The following is a 20,864-nucleotide window of genomic DNA, read 5'->3' on the forward strand; positions in this document are numbered from 1 at the left end:
TCTGTGCTCCCCTCTTTCTAGGAAGAACCAACAGTTAATTTCCACAAGCTATCAAGAGTTTGAGTATAAACTGGCTCAGATGCCTGTTTATCAAGCAGCTACAATGCATATTATTGGGATAAACAAGGTGGCTATTTACCTGCCTATTTTCTTTATGAAAAGACATAGCTACACAGGTATGCTATTCATCTTTGTCAATGCTTACCACTTATCTGTCTGAGAATATACCAAATCTTAAGGTGAAAGGACATGTCCTTATCTTTCCATCAGTTTCTCTGCAAACAGTAGGCCTGCTTCCAAGCCATGTAAGAGCTCTATGCTTCTCACCAGCACCCATCATTTTTCATTAAAATGACTAAAAGAACTGAAGCATGAGGTGTTGTATCTCTTTGCTATCTAGCAAAATTCAGCAGACCTTCTTGAAATAAAGCTGAAAGTAGTGTGATTCTTCATGGTGACATGTTGTTTAGCAGTACCAAGGACTGCATGAAAAATCAGAAATTGTACCAGATGAGCCTGTTACTTTCTTGATCTCAGGACTGTGATTTGCTGACTTGCAGTCTATTGTAATTTGTGATTCACATAGGATACCAAAGCTGGGGGGCAGGCAGCTTTGGTTTTGCTTTTCCTAAGCTAAAGACCAGATCATGCAGGGAACTCAAGAGCAGAGTGAGACTTCAGAGGCGAGTAAGTGAAAACACGGAATCTTGACTGCTGAGGAACAGAATGAATGACTCTGAGTCAACATCATTCTTCCTCAAGTGCTAGAGAGCCAAAGTTAAAGAAGCGAGCTGGAATATGAGTAAATCTCTGAGCTTAGCTTGGATAAACCAGTTTTCCCATCAGCTATTGCTGCTTCTCGGTTATTATAGCTGTTCAATTTGCTGTCATCTGTGAAAGGAAGAAGCTTAATTACCTTCCAGTCTAATTCTCCCTTTTTCTCTTGCCTAACTAACTTTTCAGGTAAAATTAATAAGCTAAGGTTAAAGTATATGCTTGATTTCACAGCCTGCAGAAGACTTGGTTGTGGTATTGTAGACTTCACCTGTATGTAAAGCTAAGACCATTGTTCTTCTGACTGACCTTTTCAGTTAAAAGGACTTTGAGTTACACTGAAGATCTATAGATCAATTTTCGTCTGTGAACTGCTGTGACAGTTCTTCTTTGGAGCAAAATGGGTCCGAAAGCTCAAGACTAATTTGAAAACGAATGGTTATCAACTCAACTGAGACAGAAGAGGCTGGCACATCAATTTCTGACCATGATTAAGAAAGAAGTCTCATTACACCACTGACAAATATTGAGATTCCTTGACATTGCCATTTCAGCATAGTGCTGAAATCACACTCCGAAATCCATTCAGTATGGTTTTGTGCAGCATTTCTTGTAACAACAAACCAAATGTAGAGATGTTTCTAAAGCAAGTGTGTTGTTAGCTCTTCCTTAGTAATATATCCTTCAGTGTGGAGTTTTCTTTAAGGTACGTAAGCTCAGCAGTGGGCTGTTTTAGGCAGCACTTGGAAGGTAAGAGAAGCTTGGATACTGCACTGTATATGAGAAGCAGGTAAACAGCCCAAGCAAAAGCATGGCTTGGTTGCATGTTCATTGTATTCACTGCATAAACATGTTTCTTTCCTCTCTTCTACCTCTAATTTCAGGTCAAACCCTGGTCTAGTGAAGGATAGCCCTTCATCCTCCTCTGCAAAGAGGAAAATAGAGACTCATAAGTATTGTCAGAATTCCTGTTTTGAGAACTAGAAGCTGATATTTGTGTGTGAATTCGGCCCCCGTCCCATCAGCTGTGAAACATTTTGATCATGTTCAATCAGGAATGACTGCTAGAACCAGTCCTTGCTCTTAAGCTTGACAGAGTAATTTTCTGTGTCTGTAGAGACTAAGGGTAAGACTTTCTGTGGCAGCATTTTCATTCTGATCCGGCGTACGCTGTTGAAGACAGTGTTATGACAGTCCCCTCTTGTAGCTCTGTGTGGCCGTGGAGTCCACGATAAGAATAAATCAGAATATGTATGAGAGCGTTCTGCCTAGCCTAGAGCTACTTGGAAGTAAAACCAACCATTCTGTTTCGATGGGGACTTCAAATCTGTCCACAGGGTGGTCACCTTCATGAGTTGAGGTGTGTGTTTTCCACTCTACAAGAGCTAGTTGTGATCAGTCTCCAAATGATACTGGTTGACTCAAACCCCTTTTGAGCAGCAAGAGTGATAGAGCTGACTCACATAAGTACATGTTCTTGTAATACAGATAACCCTGAGTCAATCCAGAATTATTTCAATAAAAACAAGAGTATCAACTACAATTCTGCTGTAAGCAAAAGAAAAATAAATCAATAAAAACCTTGAAATTGAATTATAACGTTAAAATGCTAGGCACCTTTCTTTAGAGGTGGCTGACTGATTTATGAAATTGCAGAAATCTCAGTCATAAAGACTTCTGAAAACATTAATTTAGGTCTCTTGAAAACAAGGGGATATTAAAAGTCTCTTGAGATAAAAGCTCTGAGATAAAAGCAGGAAATCAAGCATATTATTTATGCCAGAAAGAGAAAAGTACAGAACATCTGCAGAAAGCCTCACTTGGATTTTGCTATTACTGTCAGTTCTACATAGAAAGCACCAGCTATTACAGAGAAGTAGGTAATTTTTTTTCCCTCCCTTCTGCAGAGGACTGAGCAAATAATTAAGTCAGTGTTTTAACTAACAAAACCTAGACAAAAAAGTTTATGCAAAATGTTTTTAGAACTAATACTGCTTTGTTACAATCAACTGTTTTCCCTGGTGATTTTCTCTCGAGACTTTTAGTTTTTGCTTGTTTCAGTCTGAACTAAGACAATGGTTTTAGAAGTCTCTCTGTCTGGGGTTCCTGCATTCTCTTTAAACAATCAGAAACTTTTCAAAAATGATTATATTGGAAGTTTCTGATCATGTTGGAAGGCAATGTAGATTGGACTCATGGATGAACCTGCCAGTGAATAATAGCATAGGAGGTCTTTTTAAAAAAATCATCTTGTGGAAGAGGAGGGAGGAAGGAAACATCTTTGGATGATTTTACTGAGGGAATTAATCAGAGAATAGAAATCAGACTGATTGACCAGATGTTTTTGATAGAATAGCATTTCCACAGACAGGACTAAATAAGATTTGAACTGGTGAGGGGTGCTCAGTGATGCAAGAAGTTCTCTGTCACATGATAAGCCATTTTATTCTTCATTGTATTAGCCTGTGTTCTTGGCTGATCTCTTCTCCTGGTATCCAGTGATAGGATGCATGGGAATTGTTCAAAGCTGTGCCGGGGGAGGTTTAGACTGGACATTGGGAAGCATTTCTTTACTGAGAGGGTGGTCAAACCTGGAACAGGCTTACTAGAGAGGTGGTTGTTGCCCCAAGCCTGTTGGACAGGGCATTTGGACAGTGCCCTTAATAGCATGCTTTAACTTTTGGTCAGCCATGCAGTGGTCAGGCAGTTGGACTAGATGCTCATTGTAGGCCCATTCCAACTGAAACTATTCTATTCTATTCTATTCTCCATCTTCTCTGCTCTGGCTGTCTTCCTTTGTTACTTCCTTGAAATCAGTAAGTTTGTGTGGGTGAACACAGCAAGATCCTGTCTAGAAAAATGGAACTACTAGTTACTGTAAATAACAAAAAAGTCTAAAGGCAAGGGTTATCAAGCAATAGACTAGTATATCACTTTCTGGTATTGTTTAGTATGGCAAGGAGGCTAGAGTCTGAATGAAAAGGAGAGTATCACTGTATCCAGAGAATGCCTCTTGCAGTAGGGTAGGTAATGGGTTAGGAGTTAAATATGAGGAGCAGGAGTATAATTTGGATGTGCCTATTCATGGGTCTGGCCGTGATTCTGTTACCAAAAAAATGTTATCTGGCATACTTTGGAAATGCCTGTTTATCTCTAGCAATTATAGTCTCGATAACTGGTTCACATACCGGTGTCTGCCTTTGTTTGGATGTGTTCCGTTCCTCCTAGCTCAACGCTGCTTATTTGGGCAGAAAGCGTTCTCAAGGATTACTCCTACATTAGTTTTCTGTCCAGTCTACTCCTTGGTTTGGGGGGAAGGAGAGAGAAATCTCTTGGGTTTTTTCCTTCTCTAAAACAGTTATAAAGTCTCTGACAGTCAGACTAGGAGTCTCCCTGGTGTGAGGTGTCATCTTAGACAAGTAAGGACTACTACAACAGCTCTTAAATAGCACCTTTGCTGTTGACTGTCTAATTGGTTAACTTTTTATTTTCTCTTTATCTCCACAATTAACTGTTCCACTCAGTGTTGTTTGTCACTGTATAGTGCATTACCATTGTATTACCGCCAAGGAGTTGCCTTCTCTGATGATATCAAAGCTAATTATGCAGTTCATGCTTGCACCAGATTTGCCTGATGAAGCAAATGAATGTAGGATTTGTGATGTGTCTTGCTTTTTCACTAAAAAGAAAAAAAAAAGGAGACTGGAAAATATTATGTCTTTAGAGTGAAAGCACAGATAGCTCCTCCTCTACTTTTTCACTAGGTAATTGAAATTAGTCAGTTGTAAAAATGAAGAGAGTTTTACATTTTAAAAGCCATTCATTTGTTTGAAAAATTAAAATGATTTATGTGCTTCAGAGTGAAGAAATTATTGAATTTCAATAGAATTGTTTGCTATCCTGTGATAATTTATATAAAATATTACTGCAGCACATGTAATTATAGTTGGGTATCTAAATTTGAACTAATTATCTTTAGCTAGCAATTTTATGGAGGATAATCATATTTCCTTCAGTTGAAAGTGAACATTTTAAGTAACAGATGAGCTACAAGCCACAGGTTTTTGGCAGTAATTGCTGTTACTCCGCTATTTTCAAGATAAACCTCTTAATTAACAGCTGTATGTCCATGTCTCTCTGAAATATTTCATCCTTTTAAAGAAGAATCCAGGGAAATAAGGAATGGATTTCTTAGATATGCAAGGAAAAAAAAAATCTCCTGTGGGGTTTATTGGCTTCTTAATTCAAACTGTAAGTATACTGAGGACTGGTTGTGTTTAATGCTTTTACCTCTTCTCTGACATATTTACCTCTCAGTACTCAATAACAAAGGCTGTTTGAATTCATGAGGGGCTTGTGAAATGAGCTCTTTAAAGTTTAGTTTTCCAGCTCTAATAATAAATCAGATCCTGCTAGTCTGTTTGAGGTTCAGATTATGTATGTGTCTCAAGCATACCTCCAAAACACTTTCTAGTTTTCCTGAATTTAAAATAAATGTGGGTTTTTAATACATGAAATCATATCAGTGTAAAACAGTGGTTCCTCATTGGTATTTATTTACCTAGCAAACATTCTCTATGCATTGTCTTTTACACTGTAGCATTTTACACAGTAACTTTTTTTTTTAATGGTAGTATATGGTAATGTATTTTCTCCTTTTCCATGCATGATTAAAGATATTAATCCCAGTTCTAGTGTGTACTCCGGAATGGACAGCAACTTTTATTTTTGCTGTCTTCAGAGGATCTAGGCTGAATTGGAAATGAAGACACCCACTTTCCAGTCCCTGTTTCTCTCAGGAGAGTTATTTAGAAGTTTCTCTAGGAGAGTTATTTACAAGTTTGGAGCCCAGCATTGAATTCAGTGACCATATAATGTAACTGTGCAGCTGTTCTCCTCTCGGTGTCCTGGTTCACTTTGCTACTTAAAGTGTGGTTGAAGAAGTCGTCAGATCGCTTGCCTCTTTTTTTTTCCCCCCCAAAACTTTTCTTCTTTACATGAAACCTCCAATGATGAGTTCTTCTTGTGAACAGTAGATAGATCAGGCTTCATTGCTTTGCACTTTGCAGTGTAGCAGGAATAAAAAACATTTTCCTATTCCTGCTGGGTCTGGCAGCATGAAAAGAGAAGCAGAGCTCTTCTATATAACCCTTACAGCTCTGGCTGTGCATAGTCTTGGGGTTTCCCTAGTTTCTTTTTGAAGTGTTTAGGGGGATTATTTGCAGGCAGTACTAACACTGGTATAACCCAGCAAACTCCTTGACCCTACCTACCATGCTGGATTGTGTGCTTGACGGAAGCATTCTGATACTCCACTGTAAAAAGTTTCTGTCCATTAAGGTGCTCTTCAACATGTCTTTTAACTGTATTTTGCATTCTAATCTGTATGCCTGTGCCAATTTGCTTCAAACAAATTTTAAATTAAATGCACATCCCTGAAAGATTGATACAAATACCTGGCATGGTGAATGGAAGGACAAGTAGTTGAGCAGTATGTGATCCGTTATCAAGGATAGTACCGATGGTATATGTATGGCAAAGCAGGAAGCAAGAAGTTGCCTGATCCAGTGTATGGGACTCGGTATATTCCAATGTTGAACTAGAAAGAAAAAATTGCTCTTGACAGGGATTACTTGTAGTTAGTTACCTCATAAATACCCCAGTGACAATAATTTGTATTAGAGTTGGAGAGCTGATGAGCTAAAGCTTGTGGCTAGATACTGTATTTATGCTAAGGTCTAGCAGAAAGAGAAATTTATTCTCTCGTTATTGATAACTGACAGGGTAGCAGCTGTTTAATCAGTCCTGACCTATTTGAATTAACCTGGCAACTCTTATCTCAGTTTTAAATTTTTTTTCTCAAGAAATTAGAAGTATAGTATTAGGACTTTATTTCTTGGAGGGATGCACATCTGATCTAACAAAAAATATTCAGTCAACACTTGGTATTCCTGATGCCTCTAAGGAGAAGAGTGCATTAGCCACGGACCACGCTAGAGCAGCACCATCATGGGTATGTTCAAGGACCAGTTGCATGCTGATGTCATTCTGTCCTGGGTTTAAATCTGATACAAGTTCATTATTTGGACCTAATTTCACCCAGTGTAATTGAGAAGCATGAAGGTCTTGGCAGTGAGTAAAGAGTAAAAAACATACCTTGCAAAGAAAGATGTCTTTCTAGTGTGATACAGTTGTATGATTAGGGCTGAGTTTACAAGACAGTCTCTTGTAGCTTATATTAATGCTAAGGCTGCTTTGAATAGCGCATGAGTGCTGACCCCTTCACTTCAAAGTAATTCCAGAATCTGAACCCTTTTAGGCTTGTCTTTACTGCGTTCTCAGAGAAAGGAGATTTCTTCAAGGTTTCTGTCAACAGAAATGGCAAAGCAGGCTATGGAACAGGTTCACTTTTAGGACTTTTTGTAAATGGCATCATTAACTGAACAAATCAGAACTTAGTTCTCGTTTTTTGGTAGCAATGAGGTGCACCCTGAGACCACTTTAGAGAGGTATCTTGAAAGGTGCAGGAAAATAAAATATGTCAGGAAAAAAAAACCAAAAAAGGTTCAAGAGAATTCACTGTGACACTCCTGCAAAAACAACCTAATGACTAATACTCTAGTTACTTGCTTTTTGGATAATATAGGTCTATTTTTGTTCTAACAGGTCTCCGTCTCCAATATCTCCTTTTTGTTTCCCAAATCCCTGCATACATTTGTATTTTGTGATGTGCTTTTCATGTTGCTTCTGCTGAATTGTCTTTCTTTGTGAAAAGAAATTAATGAAGCTAAGACAAAGGGAAGGTGATTTACTGTCCCACTTGAAAAAAAAAATATTTTGCCTGTGATAATCTCAAAACGTTCTCTGGGAATTGTACTTCTATAAAATCCTCTTTGAATTGAATTTCAGCATTAAAATTTATGCAACCATTTGGTATCATACTTTTTCCTTCAGGAAAGATAAATATTTCAGTCTTTGAACAGTGTGAAACTCAAAACATTCACCAGTAGCCCCAGCTAAAATTGCAATAGGCTGCTGTGCAATTCCAGTGATCAATAGTATGTGTTTGCATTTGGAAAATATACAGTAAGCACTGCAAGTATAAAGCATTACAGACAAAGAGATGGATCATTTTCTCTGATTGTTACATAGGCCATTTCAATGGTTGTTTTGCAGTTTCATAATTTGTTGCCCCTTAAATAAGTTTAGGATTTTTTCTTCAGCTCAAAAACTGCTTAGTGTAAAGAAGACGTGCTGCTTGCTTAGCACATCATCCATTAAAACTTGGGAAGCTGAAGATCCTCATGGGGTAGTTTAACTCTCAGAAAACACCCACAAAAACAATTACATTTTTAATGAATGATTTATTTGAGGTGCTTTAGATCAGATTCTTGTCCACAGTTTCTCGCTTTATGCATTTCAACTTGGTATTCGGTTTGGTCTGTACGGATAGGTTTTTAAACTCACCTAGATCCCCTGTCTGGAGAGAATCAGATGTCAGAATGGGGTCTGCAGTATCTCCAGATGCTATCATCCTCTTTATTTCTTCTGTGAACTTTTTTTTTTTTTAAAGAAAGTGCTAGAAACAGACTGAAAGATTGAGTCTAATATAGTTTTATTTAGTCCAATGATGATAGTGCCCAAGAGGAAGCTGGTTTTTGACATACTTCAAGTAGCATTATGATATAGTTTTAAAATCTGCCTTCCAATAGCAGTTCCAGATACCCCACCTACACAAAACAAGGTGAAAGGCACTCTCAAGTTAGTGATTCCTAAACCATTAGGATATAAAGGTCAAAACAACACTTTCTTGCCTTCACATAGAAGTCTACAGCTATTCAGTTAGTTCTCAAAATCTATTCAATTGTATTTGTTTTGGCTCTTCCATTTTCTACACTCATTCATCAGACCTGCAAGGCTCAGACCTGGCACCTTTACAGAATGCCATTATCCCCTTCGAGGTTTCCCATGGTGGCAAGGTTCTGCACCCTTGGATCCAATTGCAGGATGAGGGCTTGGAACGTGAATTCCTTGGGCAGAAGGCATGCCAGGTTTTGTGTTTTTTTTTCTGTGAAGTTATTTTTCTCATGTCATTGCTGTGATGGTAAATGGACACACTCAAATGCTTCCTTTCTCTTCTGCCTCAATAGGTGCTTGTAACAGAGTGTTTACATCAGTTCTGCATGTACTTGATTATTGTGAAGTGGGAGCAATACCTCTTGTAGGAAGGCTGTTGGAGAGCCTTACTGATTTTTTTTTTTTGTCTGCGTAGCAGTGTTTGTATTTCTCTTCCTATTGTAAGTGTCTTACTGAATCAGGTCCTCAAATGAAGATGACCCATGGCGAGGGTGGTTTGCAATTTGGTCGTGGTTTTGCCAGTAAGAACTTCACCAGGTGGTTGGTATTGCAAGTCCTCTTGCATCTTAGATAATTCTCCTCCTCTATCTTTAGATTATTTATCTGAAAACTGTACTTGATCTGAACTCACATTCTGGTGATAACTGGATCATACTTAATTGTGTGATATATAGGAGGTCAGATGAAAAGATCAGCTGGTCCCCTCTGGCTGCCAACTCTGAACTTTTGAACAGTCCTTATTCAGCAAGCAAAATAAGCAGTGTTATCTGCAGAGAAAAACCCCAGTACGCTTTGTGAACTTGACTGACTTAAAGTGGTGACTTCAAGCTGATCGATCCCATGTGTAACTGGTATTCCAAAGCCTCGTTCTGAGGATGGGAATAGGGAATTCATTTTGGTGAGCAGAGAGAGACAGCGTCCTTCCTCTCTACCTCCCTGCTGGCTTGGATCGTATGGCAGAACTTACAGTATGGTCTCTGAATGGTTTATAGTCAAAGTTAGACACCTTTGACTGGCAGGTCTGCATAACCAGTAGGTCTACATTATGGAAAAGTGAAACAATTAGAACAGGTATAAAAAGGAACGGAAATTGATTTAGTTTTTGACAAACTAATGTTTATTCATGACTGAGAGACTATCTAGGTACCATTAATATTATCTGGAGAGTGCATATGCATTGTTAAAGATTCTTTGTAGATAATAGTTTGAAATAAAACCATGTAAGTAGAGCAGACACATAATACATGTGAATTCCAGTGATTCCTTTAAAGAAACTCAAAACATGAGTAACATGCACTATGAATCTCAACTCCCTTCAGAATCTGTTCAGAAACGTACAAAGATTTGGAAATCTAGGATTTTTACTGGTGTTTAAATAGCCCGGTTGGCCCTAAGCCAATTATCTGATGCTATCAGCAGATCAGGAAATGGACGTAAACAATAAGGGGACAAATCAAATATTGCTTAATGTGTTTTCCTCTCATTTCAAGTCAGCTCATAGCACCTACTCCTTTAGGACTTACATTTTCTCTTTTCATTCCAGAATTCCCTTCATCTCTGTTAATTTCTTAAGAAACCATAGCTGCCTTATTTAAAGGGAACAGTTCAATAACAGCTTTCAGAAGGCAGAGGGAGAACAGTGAAGGCAGCACAAGCCGCAAGCTAGGGCACAGACCCTGGCTCTCCAGGAGTCAGGTTTCATCCTTGACTGAGCAAAATCCTCTCCGCTCTCTGCACTTCACCTTGCCTCCTTCGCCTTTGTGTCTTTAGTTGCTAAGCCTTGTGGGACAGTGTCCTCTCTGTGTGTTTGCACAGCACTTGGAGTAATGGTAACCTTGTTTCAGCTGAGACCTTTTGGAGCTGCTACAATGCAAATATTCCATTTTCTGTCTTTCAGTACGTCCAGAAAATCTAGAGCGTTTTGTCAAGCCCTGACAGAACGTGTGGCTTGTCTCAGGAGAGTTTTTCCCGTGTTCAGAACTTGTAGTGTCAGGACTTTGATTTGAGTCAGCTACACCAATTGTTTGAAGTATCTCATTTCTTTCTACTGTGTTTGATTCATTCCTTTCTCCTCTTCCAACACTTAAAATCGATTAAATATTTGTGTCTGGAATTTGCATCAACATCTATCTTGAGTTAACATTGTTTTAAAGTAAATCAGACTGATTTTCTTATTTTCATTTGTGTCAATGTCTCCAAAGAGGGCTGGTTGGTATTTTACGTTGCTCTTGCCTTCTTTATATAAACAGAGTATTAATTTCTTATGGCCTGGGAAGCAACCAACTTAGCAGGGGTATTAATGTAGATGAGGAGCATTGCTTTGCTGATTCTTTGGAATCTGTCTTCTTATGCAGAATGAGAATTTTTCTTACAACATTAGGCAGTATGTAATATGTTAGGGCATGTGTGTGTTTGCATTTTCTTTGAGATACAGTGAGGTATCGACTCTAGCTGGTGCAGAAAAAAGTGCTCAAATATATTCTACTGATTGACCAATTTTTCAGTGTAAATATCACCTATAGGCCCAAGGTTCTGGAAGAGTGAATTGTTTTTCTTAATGTTGTTGACTGACAATGTCTTCAAAATACAGTCATCAAGCAAAGTTGCCTACATGGACTGGACAGCAATTGATTTGTCTTGGAATATATAGTCACCTTTATAATGGATACTCCCACATCCCAGAGTGTTTCGCTGTTAATTCCACGTTCTTTGCTGCTGACTCTGCACACACTGGGGCTGTTGGGTCAAGCAGATCTTTCTGAATGTGTATGCTCCAGGGTAAGGGAAGTCAGTCTTACAAATCTGCAATGTAAAACTGCTCTGCAGAATATTAGTTTCATAGCCACAAGCTGGTGCATCATTATATTACTTTTCCATCTTATATTAGGTGTAAGTTCCCCTGGAGGAGTGTTTGTGAGTCTCTTCCTCACCTTTAGTTTAGAGGAACACATCAACCATCTAAGGCAAAATTTGCCATTGTGTCTAGTGCAAGTACAGATCCTGCTGAACTTCCATATTCATTCACGAGCTCTTCCTTGTGGAAATGTGGCAGATCCTGAAAAACGCAAGTTCCAGGGAAATATTTTTTTTAAAATATCACGAGGTTTGCTCTAAAGCCCATTTAACTAAACCTGCTTCTGCTGTCCACCACACATTTGAATTGCCTGACAAATGCTAGTAATTCTGAATAGAAGTCTGTGTGAACTGATCAGCTACACTGCGGTTTGGGCAATATTTCCCTTAAATTGCCAGGCATTGTAGATTGCCTGAAAATGAAGCAACAAAGCACTTGATACTTCTGTCTGGAAATACTGTCTTCAGATTTCAGTTCATCTTCTTCTAAAGATCTAGAAAATAATAACCTGGGATGGAAAATGGAAATATGAAAATAAAACTAATTTTTGCAAGGAAGTATTTGAAAGTATTCATTCCAGGATTGCACTTGATATCGAATATCCAAGACAGATTTAGTTTTGCTCACTGCAGTTACTCAACTGGAAGATGGAGTGATGCAGACAAGTGCTGTCCTTGCAGTCTCAGGTAAGTTTATACATGTTTCTAGTTCCAAAGGTCTGCAGAATGAACAGCCCTATGTCTGCTCACGCAGATGCGAATGTGTGTTTTTAGCGATCAAAAAAAACCTATAAAGAGCTGCAGGTCTTTGCTATGAAAGACAATGCCACAAAAATTATCCAGTGCAACTCCTGTTGTAGAGTGCAAAAGAGCTCAGTGTTGTCTTTTCTCATATTCCAGTGGCTAATCTAGCAAATGTGAGAGGCACAAGAGAAAATCTACACTGGAAAGAAGAAGTGTTTGTTTTTAAGTGTGTCAGTCTACACTGGATACTGAGTTGGAGATGATGTTTGAAAAGGGGGGAAATTACTCCAGTTTTCTGAGATATGTTGTCAGGATCATAGATTGATTTTTTTTTTTTTTTCTTCTTTCCCCATGGTGGCTATAGCCTTGTGCTCTGACTATGCATCTCACAGCCTGTTTCTGTGTAAGACATGCTACTCTTAGGAAAATACATTCATTTCAAGAATACCATGACATAGAAATGTCAGAAGAAATGATTTCTTCTTGTCCAATAGGTAGTCTGAAAGGCAAAGCAAGTTTATATGACTCTCAAAGGTCTGTAGACAAGAAGGTAACCCAGTCTGAAAGAAATCTTTTATTTACTCACGGTTGTTTGTTATATTTTAAAGTTTGCCTCCCACTGTTTTCTGACGAGTACAGAATCGGCACTGGTTGAAAAAGCTTCTAGGAAACAATATATTTAGTATACTGGTTAAATGACTAATCAGCAGTCTGTCTTGCTCCGCCACATCCAGTTTAATGATTTATTTCTGTTTGAAGGTGAAATGCAAATCTTCAGTAATTGCATTCCAACAGCTGTGTAGTATAAACTTATGAAACTACTCCATTGTACTGTCAGCTAAAATTGACCATCCCATAGATTTATCAGCAGAACACAAAGTAATTACTTTGCCACAAGTAGCGTTTGGGAACATGAGAAAAAGGGCTTTTGAAAAGCTTTAGCAGGAGATTAGAAAAAAGAATCATGTCTGACCCAGCACTCATGGTGATTTTACCTTTAAATTCACTGATAGCAGAATTAGAACAGTAGTCAGAAAAAGGATTTCAAGTGTTTGGATAAATATTTATAGTTTTGTTATCTTTGCTTTACATGGTTATATTCTATTTTGAACTGTGCAGTCAGGAGCAAAACTGAGTATGACATTTGTGGAGAAAATAGAAGATGTGTTTCACGGAGCTACCTGTTCAGCTGCAGCACTAATTTTCCTACAGCAGAAGAAAAAGTTTTTAAAAAAAATTAAAAATACATATTTAAAAAAAAAAAGTCCATCTAGCATCTCTCTGGAAGCTGGACAGCTGCACCAGGAAGGAAGTTCAGTACAGACACTTGGTGCCTGAGTTCTGTTGTTACTGCCAGTTGAGCATGTTCTATAGAAACAGGTTAATGGAACCTAAAAATCTCATTCAAATGTAATTCAATTGCAGTACAAACTGACTGAATTCTGTTCTGCTTTGAACCTTAACTTTTTAGAATAGATCTAAAATCAGGAAAGACATGCTGAAGGTTAAGCATGAAGGAGCTTTTGTGACTCAAGTTAAAAATTCGCGTAAATGTTTAATTTAATGTGCAAATAAAATCAGGGATTCTTTCTAAAGCTGATGTCTCCCCCAGAGGAAAAAGGTAAATTGCTAAAGGAAGAAAAATTAAATTGCTATTGGATAGCTGAATGTCAAGAGGTACAACAGTATTTGCAGACCTGTCAGATCACATGAAAGCCGAGTATCTATGAGAAGGAAGTGGATTTGCTTTGTAGTGTTTACTTGTCTGATTGCTTGCATTGCTACATAGATAACACCACCGCTGTGGAGAACGTACATATGTCATGGATCTTGTGGGAGACTGCCTTTTCCCATTCAGTCCCCAAAGTACTGTGTTTTTTTTAAAATTTGTAAGATCATGATTGCTGTATTAAAAAACAAACCCAAAACAAAGAACCTCTCTACCTTAGGCAATTTGCTACATCCCTTTAAAATACTGAGTTATAACAGCATCATTTATATGATTACATAGGAATCACCATTCAAATTATGAAACACCCTCAATTTTTTGCAGCTGGGTCTTCTCAACTTACCGTAGCTCCTAATATTGCCCTAGAAAGTCCAAGACCTCTCTACAGTGGGATCCTGCTGTCAGATCTTAAAGGATCTTAAGGGATAGTGTTGTACAGTGTTAATGGCAAAATACTGTAATTATGTGTTTTTCTTTATCAGTTGCATTTTCAGGCCTTGGCTTTACCACCTTCTATTTAGCTGGAAAGTTACACTGCTTCACGGAGAATGGCCGGGGGAAGAGCTGGCGGCTTTGTGCAGCAATTCTCCCACTCTACTGTGCCATGATGATTGCCCTGTCACGTATGTGTGATTACAAACATCACTGGCAAGGTGAGCCATGGAGGTATCTTTTTTCCTACTTTTTTTTTTTTAATTAGCCTTGTATTTATTTGCTTTTGCTTTTTTTTTTTTTTTTTTTCATTAATTCACATACGTTAAAACACCATAGTATGCTATAGATTTTCCTTGCTTCTGGATTGCTGCTGAGGTTTTCAATGTCTGAAAATACTGCAGAGGCCCTTTACCATTCTGTACTTTTATGTATCATCATTTTTTACAAATGTACATCAGTGCCATAGCAGTCATGGCACTGGTGTACATGGCCATCAATTCCACGCTTTCCAAAGTCAAGTCCTACTTAAGGACCAGAAGTACTACATCTTCTTGTTTCTACTGGAAACTTTGGATCATCCATATTATGTAAGCATTGTCATATAAAGGAGGCATTATTATAATACAATGCAACTAAAGCAGATACCTTTTGGGAGGTTTCTTAGTGAGGTTGAACTAACTAGCACTGACCCTCATAGCTGCAGGGCGATGCTGCAGCATCCTCTCTTCCCTCATGGTAGGCACTTCTGGACTGTAGCACCAGTCAGACCGGCTGCGTCTGCCACAGGGAGACTGTATCAGAGTCCTTTAAAATTCAGGTATGAGGTGTACCTGATATAGTAGGCTATACTATTTATTAATGACACATATATTACTAAGTTACAATTCTGTGACTTCATTCTGTTAAGTCAGAATTATATCACGCTTTATCCTCCCACACTGAGTCTTTCAGACATGGACCTGGTGTAGAATCTGGCGGGTTGTCCGCATGGCTTCCCTCCAGCATCCAAAGGTCAGCTTCCTACTGTCTGTCAGCATCTACACTTTCCCTGCCAGAAAATCCTACCATCTATTATTCCTTTTACCATTTCTTGATTCTCTTTTTTGCTGCTTCGTACCTGCCTTTCTTTACTTATGTTTCCTCTGAAGTAAAGCAGCCTGTAATTACTTTTTCCCCATTTATCCCCCTATTTCTGATACTGTTATGTAGGTCATCTTGGCTTTATGTGGTATTGCTGGTACAGTACTGCTGGCCTTGCAAATTATAGTCCCCTCAAGGTTATAACTGAACCTTTCAGTTATCTGGTTCATATTGGTTACATATTGTTTACCTGTTTTCTGAGACATATCATTCTGTTGGTTCCTCTACATAGTTTCAATTGAGCACAGCATACCTCTGTCCCACTGAGCTCTTTCTTATCTCATACAGCAGTCAGCACACCAGAGCAAGACTCATCCATGCTTTTTCTTGCTCTGTTTTTTGTGTTCGTGCAGTATCATGTTCGTCCATAGGTGCTTAATCACCAACCATTTGCCTTGACAAGTTCTTTAAGGAGTCTCCTGGTTTCCTGCAGATGCCCTCTCTCGTTACAGGGCTCGTTACTCTTCTTTGCTCACCGACACTCGGAGTCGGAGAGAGCCTCCAGCACAAAGCTGCTGAATGGGAGATGCGTGCCTCACTAGGCTGGCAGGGGGGACGGATGGCAGTTACGAATCTCATGCTCAATGTGTGACACTTATCTGGTTTGAACTCTCTTTTAAAAAGAGAGAGAGAAGAGTGTGAATGGGAGTGTACAGGTTTACTCCCTAGTTTTGAACTTTGCGGTTTGTACTATCTCTTGCCGAGAGTAAGAATTATTTTTGTACTGAAACATGTGCTATGAGGCAGATTATTATGGTGTATTTTATATATGATAGAAGAAAACTACACCCAAGGGGTTGTGACTGTGTCCGTTACAACTGCTCATATTTTGTCTTTGAAATTTAAGGAGATGGAGCTGAAAATTCCACTCTTCCCAAGCTAAGAACAGTGCTGGCAGACATTATCCCACAGGTGACCTATACTTTCACCTAAAAGAACTGCATTCTTAAGGGAGACACTAGTTCACTCTGTAATATACAGCACAGAAGCTCAGGCCTCATCTTTTACGCTCAGCAGAGTCAACTGATGGTGTTAAATTTCTTGTGGTGGGGTGAGTCTTAACTATGGTGCGGGGAATGAACAAGGGCAATCAATATAATGACCAAGACTTAGCATACTGTAGGTGAGAGATGGAGTGGAGTATCCTTACATTAAAAAGCCATTGAGTGGGCTCAGAATGTTAATATTACGAGTACTTTATGAGCTCCCTTCACTTCGGCTGGAGAATGTAGTATTCAAGATCTTAATGTTGGTATTGGTGAATATTAGGATATTTTATTATGAATCCTGAATGTATTCATGGAATCATAGAAATGGCTTGGGCTGGAAGGGACCTTAGATCATCTAGTTCCAACCCCCCTGCCATGGGCAGGGACACCTTCAACTAGACCAGGTTGCTCGAAGCCTTATCCAACCTGGCCTTGAACGCTGCCAGGGAGGGGGCATCCACAGCTTCTCTGGGCAACCTGTTCCAGTGTCTCACCACCCTCCCAGGAGAGAATTTCTTCCTAATAGCTAATGTAAATCTACCTTCTTTCAGTTTAAAACCGTTACCCCTCGTGCTATCACTCCATGCTCTTGTAAAAAGTCTCTCTCCAGTTTTCCCATAGGCCCCCTTCAAGTACTGGAAGGTATTGACTGCTTTTAAGTCCCTAGATCTCTGTATAGGCTTATAACTCTGAAAATGTTAATTTACTCATGAAGTAAGTGGAAATTTTATATGAAAAAGTGTGAAGAAATATTGAGACTGAAAGAATATTCTTTTTCCTTTATGGGCAAAGGAAAAAAAAAAAAAAAAAGAAAAAAAAAAAAGGAAGCTGTGGCTACCATGAGCTCAAACAAAACACAGAATTGTTGTCTTCAAAAACAGGAGTCAAAATAGCTACCTGTATATTTGCTCTGTACCCCCAGTCAAGGTCAGAAAGCTGGAAATCTTTGGCATAAGTCATGTAGTGAATTTGTATTACTGTGGTGCCCAAACTGAGGCCCAGAGTTGCAGAATTTGCATGTAAGTGTTTTGAGAGAAATTATCTAGGCAAGTTTTCAGAAAGTCTTGAAGTACCAGGGAACTTACAGAGGACTGGTGTTTCTCCATAAGTAAAAATAGTAATCATAGGCTTGACCTCATTGTTAAGCAAAATAAAAAAGCAGCTGGAACAGGATTCAGTCAACCACAATTAAAGGAGGGTAATCTGAGAATTACAACCAACACAGGTTTATCGAAAATGAATATTGTCACAATAACTATATTTTTACAAGTTGATTGATACTGTAATAGTATATTATAGTGAAAATTCTTGCCCTTGGTATCTTTTGTACCATGACAGCTTGACAGGGACAGTCCGAATGGTACAAAAACAATCAGCTTCCAGTATGGGTAGGATAAGCCTCTGTCTGCTTGCAAATACTGTGTACACACAATCAGCTTTTAAAATCTTAGTTGAGTCTCTATTACATTTGTTTGTGATACCTTTGTTATGTCCTTTTGCGTGTAGGATAGGATTAGAAGGGATCTCCAAGGTCATTCAGTCTTGTCCTCTTCCCCAGCAGACAACTGTGACTTACAATCACCTTTCTTAAATTTATTCATCCCAATCTTAAATTTTCAGGTTTTCTTGCTCCAGCTATTCCTGTTAAAAGGCTTTTCAGAATCTCACTTCTCCAATGATTACAAGCCATTTATTACCCACTGAAAATTGAACCACGTGCCCTTTGTTTTAAGGTATACTAGACTGACAAACAGGGGCATTTAATCTGTATTTAACTATTGTCCTGGTTTCATGGGATAAAATGTATAGAAACAAGTTTCTGTTAGATTTTGTTTCAGTTTGTGGCCAGCCATGGTGATCAAGGCCATTAGCAGTTAGATCCAGGGCAGCTGACCCAGGCTGGCCCACAGGTGTGTTCTATATCATTAACATCAAGTTCACTACAAAAGAGAAAGCTTGGTGGGGAGTAGTGGGGATCTTTTTGCTCTCCTTTCTTCTCTCCTACTTCTGTCTCATTCCTGATGATTGCTATTCCTGGAACAACTTGCTGCGACTCTGTAGCTGAGTATAATTTTGTGTGTTCTGTATTATCATTGATATTGGTTCCTTTATTTTATTAAATTTGTTTAACTTTAACCCATGAGTCTCCATCCTTTTCCCAATTCCCTTCCTCGGTTGGGAAAGGGACATTGGGTGAGAGAAAAACTGTTATTGTTTAGCCCTGGGTGTGGGCTAAATGAAGACAACTATTTTAGACAAAAAATAATCTGTATTGATTAACCTTTATTTGTCATTAAACTCAACAATTCTCTATTTTTATTACACTGTGGTTTGTTTGTAACTGAAAATAAAATACAGAAACACAGGTATACACAGATGATATGGTGGTGCTTAATAGGTCTTGTTAAAATAAAACATGGTGTCAAGTCATATTCCAGCCAGTGCCTTTTGCCTCACTTTCATTATTGTTTGTGTTCAAAACAGAGGCTTTTGAAGTCTGTGTATTTTCAGTAAAGTTATGCTCTGATTGCTTCAAAATGAAACACAAGATCAGATAAGCATATTAGCAAGAGTCAGGGAGAACCTAACAACAGAACGAATCCTCTTACCCTTCAGGTGCTATGTGGTTCCCATGGAAAACTTAAGATTGCCCTTGTGTGAGAGCTGCAAATATCGCATACATTGGCCTTATTTTATCTTATCTTATTTTCTTTTCTGGTAGGAGTATGGGATAGTAAATAGCATCAAAGAAAGATATTCAAAAGGTGTTAAATCAGTTAACAGGCATGCTTAGTCTTTGACCTTTCAGGTGCTTTTAGGAAGAATTCACCCAGCTTGAAATTGTTCTTGACAGCTGTCTTTCTCAGGGGCCTTTCAGGAGCTGCAAGTGAAATGAATTGTTGTAGCTACAGTGGCCCACTTCCTGAAGGAAGATAATTTTGCATCTTATGTCCTATCTGCTCCCTGTCTGCATTGGAGAATGCCTTCTGGAACACAAAGCAGTCAAGAGTAGATCTGGTACTTCAGCTGCCATCTTTCCTGGGGATACTTAGGTAGAGACAAGGAGCAGGCTGTAGTCAGTGCAGTAGTTTGAGATGTACCTGTCAGCGGGAGAGCTCTGGATGCTGTAAACAGCATAGTTCAGCTGTATTGTTCATAAATAGAAAACTTGGTGGTGGTCTTTGTAAGTCATGGCAAACTGGAAGAAGACACGTGGGTTGCCTACCTGCAAACGGTGGTCAGTGGTAAGCTGAAACATCATGAATGTTTAACGCCCCATGGAGGCCATTCCATTCCCCTTTTTCATCTCCTGAAACAGCCAGCGTCTACATTTGGGGGATTCAAAACGTTGGAGATGTCCCCAACAGAATACTGATTCTATGTGTCCTACGTGATTTTGGTATTCAGCTCCAAATTCTTGATGAAAATTTGAGGTTCACATTTTCTGGGTTAAACACTTCCAAGTCAACCAAATGTCTTTTGTTTACAGTTGTCACTACTGACTGTCCTTTCCATGGTAACATGCTTCTGGTTTTGTTGCTTTTCTTCTCTAGATGCTTTCGTTGGAGGGATCATTGGCCTCATTTTTGCTTATATTTGCTACAGACAACACTACCCTCCTTTGGGTAATACAGCTTGTCATAAATCTTACGTCAGCCTGCTAGATCAGAACTCAGTCAAGAAAGAAGAGAGACCTACAGCAGAAAATGCTACTGGCCTGCCTCTAGAGGGAATAACTGAAGGTCCCGTATGACTTTAAGAAATGCGCAGAATGAACTTTTAGCCTTCTCACGTTTCCTCCAAACTGGTCTCTTAACACGATGTTTCTTACTGTATGTGTTTTTTCTTTTGTTTCTTTCCTTTTTATAAAGAGAAATTAAATATTTTATTTTCATTGCCATAGTATCGTCATACTTTTAAAGTTAAATTTTCAGTCCATATTGACTTGCTGAATTATCTGTTTTCAGTCTACTGCAAACAGATAGACTACTTGAGGGAAGGGAAAGAACATTAATAAAAACAATTCCATGTGAAGAATGGTTAAGAGAGTAATTATAAGAAGATTTGCTTGACGATATAGTAGATCTGGAAACAGATTTTCTGAAGTACTGAGTATCTCCTAGAAAGTTCTGGTCATCTTTAGCACTCCTTGATTTTGATGGGTGGTGAGTACACGCAGCACTTCTCATCAGATGTTCAGCATCTGTTGTGGCCAGCCGTTTCTTTATATAATTTGATAAGTTAGGGCATCATCCTATGTTTATCTTGTTGCCTTCTAACATTAAAAAGATCTTCACATGATGGTAAAACTTTGTATTCATTGTCAAGTTTTGACAAGGTTA

General features: G+C 38.7%; 1 protein-coding gene across 1 annotated transcript in view; it reads left to right on the forward strand.

The window, feature by feature from the left end:
• The window catches only part of PLPP4 (phospholipid phosphatase 4), a 60,244-nt gene extending 39,969 nt beyond the window's left edge, over nt 1–20,275 (forward strand). The window contains exons 6-7 of the mRNA XM_068399336.1: nt 14,440–14,610; nt 20,076–20,275. Of these exons, the coding sequence (XP_068255437.1) occupies nt 14,440–14,610; nt 20,076–20,275 (371 nt within the window). The remainder of the gene's footprint in view (nt 1–14,439; nt 14,611–20,075) is intronic.
• The last annotated feature ends 589 nt before the right edge of the window (nt 20,276–20,864 follow it).

The sequence above is a fragment of the Nyctibius grandis genome, chromosome 4, assembly GCF_013368605.1.
Source record: "Nyctibius grandis isolate bNycGra1 chromosome 4, bNycGra1.pri, whole genome shotgun sequence".
In the NCBI taxonomy this organism is placed as follows: Eukaryota; Metazoa; Chordata; class Aves; order Nyctibiiformes; family Nyctibiidae; genus Nyctibius; species Nyctibius grandis.